This window comes from Anolis sagrei, chromosome 4 (genome assembly GCF_037176765.1).
Source record: "Anolis sagrei isolate rAnoSag1 chromosome 4, rAnoSag1.mat, whole genome shotgun sequence".
NCBI lineage: Eukaryota > Metazoa > Chordata > Lepidosauria > Squamata > Dactyloidae > Anolis > Anolis sagrei.
In genome coordinates this window covers 4736505-4745314 of record NC_090024.1, presented here as the reverse complement: position 1 = coordinate 4745314, position 8810 = coordinate 4736505, and the positions used below count along the sequence as shown (strand labels likewise).

At 49.5% G+C, this 8810-nt stretch overlaps 1 protein-coding gene across 1 annotated transcript; it reads right to left on the bottom strand.

Annotated features, from left to right (window-relative positions):
- Positions 1–384: 384 nt before the first annotated feature.
- LOC132772901 (abnormal spindle-like microcephaly-associated protein homolog) lies at positions 385–2091 on the bottom strand. The gene has a single exon (XM_060771745.2). It carries the CDS (start codon positions 2015–2017, stop codon positions 584–586), a length of 1434 nt encoding a protein of 477 aa, XP_060627728.2. The 5' UTR covers positions 2018–2091; the 3' UTR covers positions 385–583.
- Positions 2092–8810: the final 6719 nt, after the last annotated feature.

Sequence of the window (8810 nt, the reverse complement as noted above, 5' to 3'; positions counted from 1 at the left end):
TGGAGAAGAGCAAACCGCTGACCACCTGCTGCAATGCAACCTGAGCCCTGCCACATGCACAATGGAGGACCTCCTTGCGGCAACACCAAAGGCACTCCAAGTGGCCAGATACTGGTCAAAGAACATTTAACCAACTACCAAACTCACAAGTTTTGTATTTTTCTGTTTGTTTGTTTGTTTTGTTCTGTTAGAAATGTAATACAATTGACTGGTTGCTCTGACACGACAAATAAATAAATCATCATCCTTTAGTGTCGATGAGGCATGGGCAAACTTTGACCTTTCAGGTGTTTTGGACTTCAACTCCCACCATTCCGAACAGCCGGTAAGGAGAGCCAAAGCTTGCCCATGCCTGGTCTAGATGCGCCATGCGTTTGCCTTTAGTGACTTTCTCACTTCAATGAGCATCTCTTTCCTTGACTTACCGGTAATATTTCTATCACAGACACATTTGCAATTAGGATTAATTTATTGGGATGTGAGCCCTTCTCGTCGTAACGAAAAAGGGGATAGAAGAAGAGTGATCCATGGGTGGGCACGGCAGCCCTATATTCTCCCCACGGTCCTTTCTCGACGCCTCTTTTCACTCGGTGTCTCCTTCGCTCAGTACTCCGGCCTCGATGAGGTAGACGCGGGTCTTGTACCCCCGGTAGGCCGACTGGATGGTGGTGGCGGCCGCTTGCTGGGCCGCAATTGCCCGCCGGACCTTCCATCCCCGCCAGAAGGACTGGATGAGGGTGGCTGCCCGAGCCACCTGCCAGATCTGCTTACGGGTCTTGAACACCCGCCGCTGCCCTTCGCCCATCCGTCGAGCACAGTAGTTCTCGTAAAGCCACTCGGAAGTGCCCGGCGACGGTGCGGCCGGCTGCTGGAGGCTGGTGGAGGAGAAACTCCGTCCGGTGGTCCTCTCCCGAGTGATCCTGCTGGTGGTCACTTGCCCTGGAGTGAGCCTTTGTGGGTCCCGGCCTTGCCTCCGGTGCTGCTCGTCGCTCACCACGTTCGAGTAGTACGATCTGGAGCTGGTTTGGTAGGAGACTTGGGCACGGTAATGGTGAGCCCTCGAGGCCGGTCCCGGGCTCTTCGAGGTCTTGGTGGGCAGACGCTTTGGTCGGCAGCGACGGGGAATGCGGCCTTCACACTCATCGTCCCGGTCCGATTCGGATGGCGGGCCCTTGCCCACTCCTACCAAGACGCGGACGCCGGTGCAATGCCCGCACTGAGGGCACACCTTCGGCTGTGCCGTTTTGAGGCGATCTTTCTGCCGCTTGGGTATCGGAGCCCGGCCGCCTTTGCTTGCCCACTCTTCGGGTTCCCCAACCATCACTTTGCGCCAGTGCTTCCGAGGGTAAGGGCCCATCCATCCGGTGCTGCCGGGAACATAAGTGGGTGGGGTATAATACCTCTTCTGTGGGGTAGGAGGTGGATAGCCGCGTTGTGCCAACTCCTGGCGAGTTTGGTAGCCCCTCCAATGGGCTTGGATAGTGACGGCTGCATTACGGCACTCGCAGATGGCCTTCCGGGTCACATAGCCACGGTAATGGGCCTGTATGACCTCCGCGGCATGGTCCCGGTCCTCCATGGAGTAGCGCCGCGGCCTTCGGACCCTCACATCCTCCAAGGAGGCCAAAGACGGGGTCCTCCTCCGCCGGCCGTACATCTGATCCGACGGCACTGGGCCCCTCTGCAGGGCCAGGTACTCCCTGGTGATGAAGTGCCTCCAGGCAGCCTGGATGGTGGAGGCAGCAGCGTGCTCGGCCTTGAGTTGATTACGGGTGAGGTGGCCCCGGTAGGCGGCCTGGATGGTGGTAGCCGCCTTGTCCATCAGCATGTCCAGCTCATCCACCAGGAAGGAGGAGCGGCGGCGGTTCTGGTTGTTGTGACGGCTGCGGCTATTACTCCGGGATCGTATCTTGACCAAAGGGTGTCGCCCACTGCCTCCATCGTAGTCGTCGTCATCGTCGTCGTCCCCACTGTGGTAGCTGTGGGAGCACCACGTGTGGTCCTCAAAGGTCTCCATCCTACAAGAAAGGCATTTTTAGTGTGTCGCAGAAGGCACTATTTGGAGGTTCATGGAATCCTAGAGATATCACATTAAGAAATTCCCCAATTGTAGGACACTTCAACTTCTTTTCAAGCATGGAGAAGGACAGAGCTTATCACATGAGTTAAGCTACTTCTGGCCATCATGCATAGTCCTCAATGGTTGGAAAGAGACAGAAGTGCCTTAAAAGGAGGAAACTTGGGCACTCAACTTCATCACATGGAGACATTTCCCCCTGATAAGACACTTCTGCCTCTTTTCATGCATGGAGAGGCATGGAGCTCATCACATGAGTTGAGCTACTTCTGGCCATCATCCATAGTCCTCAAAGGTTGGAAAGAAGCAGAAGTGTCCTAAAAGGAGGACACTCGGGCACTCAACCTCGTCACATGGAGACATTTCCTCCTGGGAGGACACTTCAGCCTCTATTCAAGTATGGAGAGGGGTATGGAGATCATCACATGAGTTAAGCTACTTCTGGCCATCATGCATAGTCCTCAATGGTTGGAAAGAGGCAGAAGTGTCCTAAAAGGAGGAAACTCTGGCACTCAACTTCTTCACATGGAGACATTTCCCTTTGATAGGACACTTCTACCTCTTTTCAAGCATGGGATGCACGGAGCTCATCACATGAGTTAAGCTACTTCTGGCCATCATTCATAGTCCTCAATGGTTGGAAAGAAGCAGAAGTGCCCTAAAAGGAGGAAACTCAGGCACTCAACCTCATCACATGGAGACATTTCCCCCTGATAGGACACTTCTGCCTCTTTTCAAACATGGAAAGGCACGGAGCCCATCACACGAGTTAAGCTACTTCTGGCCATCATGCATAGTCCTCAATGGTTGGAAAGAGGCAGAAGGAGGAAACTCTGGCACAACCTCATCACGTGGAGACATTTCCTCCTGGGAGGACACTTCAGCCTCTATTCAAGTATGGAGAGGGGTATGGAGCTCATCACATGAGTTAAGCTACTTCTGACCATCATGCATAGTCCTCAATGGTTGGAAAGAAGCAGAAGTGTCCTAAAAGGAGGAAAGTCGGGCACTCAACCTCATCACATGGAGACATTTCCTCCTGGGAGGACACTTCAGCCTCTTTTCAAGCATGGAGAGGCATGGAGCTCATCACATGAGTTAAGCTACTTCTGACCATCATGCAGAGTCCTCAATGGTTGGAAAGAGGCAGAAGTGTCCTAAAAGGAGGACACTCTGGCACTCAACCTCATCACATGGAGACATTTCCTCCTGGGAGGACACTTCAGCCTCTTTTCAAGCATGGAGAGGCATGGAGCTCTTCACATGAGTTAAGCTACTTCTGACCATCATGCAGAGTCCTCAATGGTTGGAAAGAGGCAGAAGTGTCCTAAAAGGAGGACACTCTGGTACTCAACCTCATCACATGGAGAAATTTCCCTTTGATAGGACACTTCTGCTTCTTTTCAAGCATGGAGAGGCATGGAGCTCATCACATGTCCCAGGATCGAAAAGAGGCAGAAATACTTGTGACGAAGGCGGTAACGAGAGCAGGGCCTCTCCAGATAATCTTAAGGTTCTAGATGGTTCATAAGGGGAGATGCGTTCAGACATGTAAGTTGGGCCAGAACAGTAGTGTATTGTATCCTATGGGTTTTGATGCAGAACTATAGGATCCCATGGAAAGAAATGGTTTCAAACTGGTGTCAGTCTGCTTTAATGTAAGGGGCTTTGGGCAAGGCAAGGGATCTCTTGGTTTTGGGATATTTTTGTTCCTCCTGATTAAAAACAAAAAAGTAATACTGACCTTGTAATGAATGGAAGAGGGATGTATTGCCAGCTCTTAAGTTTCCAGTGTGAATGGGATGGGGAGGCAGAACTGCTGACAATATAAGAGGGGTGATTCTCTACTCTTAAAGGGATGGTCATCCTTGCTTTCCTCTCTCCATGTGATGAAGTGGTTAGAAGAGAACCACAATTGTTGTCTAATCCAACCCCCTTCTCTAGGCATCAAGGCACAACCCAAGCCTTCCCAACAGAGAAGGGGATTCCACCAGCATCTGAATCGTAGAGTTGGAAGGGGAACTCAAGGGCCACCCAGTCCAACCCTTGCCATGCAGGAATACCCAATCGAAGCACTCCTGAGGCTTTTAAGCAGAGACTGGATGGCCATCTGTCGGGGGTGCTTTGAACACCTGGAATATTGTGTCCAATTCTGGGCACCACAATTCAAGAGAGATATTGACAAGATGGAATGTGTCCAGAGGAGGGCAACTAAAATGATCAAGGGTCTGGAGAACAAGCCCTATGAGGAGCGGCTTAAGGAGCTGGGCATGTTTAGCCTGAAGAAGAGAAGGCTGAAAGGAGACATGATAACCATGTATAAATATGTGAGAGGAAGCCACAGGGAGGATGAGAGACCAAGCTTGTTTTCTGCTTTTTTGGAGACTAGAACAAGCCCTATGAGGCGCGGCTTAAGGAGTTGGGCATGTTTAGCCTGGAGAAGGCTGAGAGGAGACATGATAGCCATGTATAAATATGTGAGAGGAAGCCACAGGGAGGAGGGAGCAAGCTTGTTTTCTGCTTCCTTGGAGACTAGGACGCAATGGAACAATGGCTTCAAACTACAAGACAGGAGATTCCATCTGAACATGAGGAATAACTTCCTGACTGTGAGAGCCGTTCAGCAGTGGAACTCTCTGCCCCGGAGTGTGGTGGAGGCTCCTTCTTTGGAAGCTTTTAAACAGAGGCTGGATGGCCATCTGTCAGAGGTGCTTTGAATGCAATATTCCTGCTTCTTGGCAGAATGGGGTTGGACTGGATGGCCCATGAGGTCTCTTCCAACTCTAGGATTCTATGATTCTATGAACACGATTTTCCTGCTTCTTGGCAGAATGGGGTTGGACTGGATGATGGCCCACCAGGTCTCGTCCAACTCTAGGATTCTACAGCCACCCAAGTTCTGCTCAGAGTTCTTTGCCTAAGTGGTCAATTAAAGAGCTCGATGGGTGTGTTTAGCCCAGGCATGGACAAACTTGGACCCTCCAGTCTGGGTGGCCATCTGTCAGGAGGGATTGGATTGTCTTTCTACTTGGCAGAGCTGGGGTGGGCTGGATGGCCCTTGGGGATCCCTCCCACCTCCATGATAAACAAGGCTGCCCTTCTCCCCGGTTGTTTTCTATTTCTGGCCTTTCCTGCCATACCTGCACAGAGATCCATCCAGCCCGTTCTTGCTTGTGCCGAGAATCCTTAGGGAGCCAGGCTTGGCCTGCTGATGTCACAATTGTGGCATCATGTCTCATGCGCAGCCAACCACAGGAAGATCAGGGAAGCTTTGGGTGGGAAGGGGTGCATTTCTCTCTTTTTGGGTTCTTCCGGTGATGCCAGAAGCCTCTGTTATTAAAATATACAGCAGTGCTTCGGTATCGGTTGGGGTTTGGTTGAAGGTAGCCCATTGATATCAAATTACAGCAATGACAGACATCTCTTATTCCAAAAATTCCCATCCATATGTGTGTGTGTTGCATTTTATCGCTGTTATAACTCTAATATCCTTTCTCTTAAGAATGGTTCAAAGAAGAATGTAGTAGAATGACTCTCTCTCTCTCTGGACACCTTTGAGCAGAGGTTGCATGAGCATCTTTTGATTTGAACAGCTCTGAAGTGCTCAATGCCATGTATTTAAGGGAGTTGTAGCTTTATACAATGGGAGACCTTTGTACTGAGACAGCCAATTCTCTGCCAGTGGCAATGCTAACTATAAGAAGAGTCAACACACTGACTCAGCGCATAGAAGATGGCTTTGAAAGGCAGCAGATCACAGGCGCTGTCTTCATAGATCTGTCAGCAGCCTATGAGACTGTGAACCACCGCCTCCTCTTGAGAAAAATGTATAGTATCACAAAGGACGACCACCTCACCCGCCTCATAGGAAACCTGCTACAAAACAGGAGCCATTTTGTTGAGTTCCAGGACCAGAGAAGCAGAGGGCGGAAACAGAAGAACGGCCTGCCTCGGGAGCGTGCTTGCCCCATCCATGTTCAACATCTACGCAAATGACCAGCCACTGCCAGAAGGGACAGAGAGCTTCATCTATGCTGATGATCGTGCCATCACCGCTCAAGCAGGGAGCTCTGAGATGGTTGAACAGAAGCTCTCCGAAGCTCTAGGTGCTCTTACTGCCTATTACAGGGAAAACCAACTGATCCCTAATCCATCTAAAACACAGACATGTTCTTTTCACCTTAAGAACAGACAAGCATCCTGAGCTCTGAGGATTACCTGGGAAGGGATCCCACTGGAGCATTGCAGCACACCCAAATCCCTGGGAGTCACTCTGGACCGTGCTCTGACCTACAAGAAGCACTGCCTGAACGTCAAGCAAAAAGTGGGTGCTAGAAACAATATCATACGAAAGCGGACTGGCACAACCTGGGGACCAGACACAGTGAAGACATCTGCGCTTGCGCTATGCTACCCTGCTGCTGAGTATGCATGCCCAGTGTGGAACACATCTCACCACACTAAAACAGTGGATGTGGCTCTTAATGAGACATGCTGCATTATCACGGGGTGCCTGCGCCCTACACCACTGGAGAAATTACACTGTCTAGCCGGTATTGCACCACCTGACATCCGCCGGGAAGTTGCAGCCAATAGTGAAAGGACCAAGGCAGAGACATCTCCAGCTCATCCCTTGTTTGGGTATCAGCCAGCACGTCAATGACTTAAATCAAGACATAGTTTTCTAAGATCTACAGAGACACTAGCTGGAACACCTCAGCAAGCGAGAGTCCAAAAGTGGCAGGCTCAAACCCAGAACCTCAATCAATGGCTGAGACCAAATGAGAGACTCCCCCCTGGGCACACAGAGGACTGGGCGACTTGGAAGGCGCTCTGGCACCACGAGATGCAGAGCCAACCTTCAGAAATGGGGCTACAAAATGGAATCCTCGACATGTGAGTGCGGAGATGAGCAAACCACTGACCACCTGCTGCAATGCACCCTGAGCCCTGCCACATGCACAACGGAGGACCTTCTTGCAGCAACACCAGAAGCACTCCAAGTGGCCAGATACTGGTCAAAGGACATTTAACCAACTACCAAACTCACAAACTTTGTATTTTTCTGGGTGTTTTTTTTTTTTTTTTTTTTTTGCTTTGTTCTGTTAGAAATGTAATATAATCCACTGGTTGCACTGACACTGTAAATAAAAAAAATAAAAATAAATAAATGAATGAATTATTATTAACTAAAAGGAAGGAGGAAGTCCTGACGGTTCTTTGTCACAGAAGATAAGAGTAACAGCACCCCTTGGACTCACGCCCAACCTTCCATGGCACCAAAAACAGATGAAACAAACCACCTCTGGTTCTGTCTGTGTGTAATGTCAATACAAAACAGCATTGAATGTTTGCCGAGCATATGTACTGTGATACACCCTGAGTTCCCTTCCGGGTGAGAAGGGTGGAATATAAATAAAGTGTTGTTGTTGTTGTTGTTGTTATTATTAATTCCCAAGCTCATAGAATTGCACCCAACACATTGGGGAATTCAGCCAATGCCAGTTCCCTCTCACATCAAGATCCCACCTTCTCTTTAATCCAGATTTAATCCTAATGCTCTCAGCAGAGCTTTATTTGGGTTGTTGTAGGTTTTTTCGGGCTATATGGCCATGTTCTAGAGGCGTTTTCTCCTGACGTTTCACCTGCATCTATGGCAAGCATCCTCAGAGGTAGTGAGCACTTGAGGTAGCCGAGCACTTGATGAACCAACCTGGACACAGCAGTTGATGGCAAAGGACCATCGTTTCAATGCTTCAATGGGTGTGTATACACACACACACACACACACACACACACACACACATGAGGATGGGTCAAAAAGTTTTGCCTCCTGTGTCATAAAAACATTATGAATTAACATATAAAAGCATACGTTGCTACAGATCATAGCCTGAATTGTCCTTTACACAAAACTACCGTTCAACCTAGTCACTATCAGTTTGCTGAACCAACCTGGACACAGCATTTTATTTGAGAACACAGAAATGTTGGACTACTCAAACAACCACCATGTCAGACTACACAGAGAAGCCATTGAAATCCACAAGCATGTGGACAATTTCAACAGAAAGGAGGAAACCACGAAAATGAACAAAATCTGGCTACCAGTATTTTAAAAAAGCGCTAAAATTACAACAGTAAAACAACAGAGAGGAAACAATCTGGGACATCTAATCACCTCTCAACAAAAGATTGCCCCAGGCACTGCCAGGCCATCAAATGCTAACCAAGGTGGCCAGTTGAAACATTGGAGCCCCCAGTGGCGCAGTGGGTTAAAGCCCTGTGCCAGCAGGACAGGTCGCAGGTTCAAATCCGGGGAGAGGCGGATGAGCTCCCTCTATCAGCTCCAGCTCCTCATGCGGGGACATGAGAGAAGCCTCCCACAAGGATGATAAAAACATCAAATCATCCAAGCGTCCCCTGGGCAATGTCCTTGCAGACGGCTAATTCTCTCACACCAGGAGTCACTCCTGACACGAAAAGAAAGAAAAAGAGTTGAAACATTCCCACCTAGCTCCAACAGACAAGAGTCCTTTGTCCCACCATGGTCATTCCACAGATATATCAACCCTTTTTCCTAGTTCCAACAGACCTCACTACCTCTGAGGATGCTTGCCATAGATGCAGGCGAAACGTCAGGAGAAAATGCCTCTAGAACATGGCCATATAGCCCGAAAAAACCGACAACAACCCAGTGATTCTGGCCATGAAAGCCTTTGACAACACGGAG

Excerpts from the sequence above, each read along its gene's own strand:
- LOC132772901 (XM_060771745.2), bottom strand. The coding sequence starts at position 2,017 with ATGGAGACCTTTGAGGACCACACGTGGTGCTCCCACAGCTACCACAGT.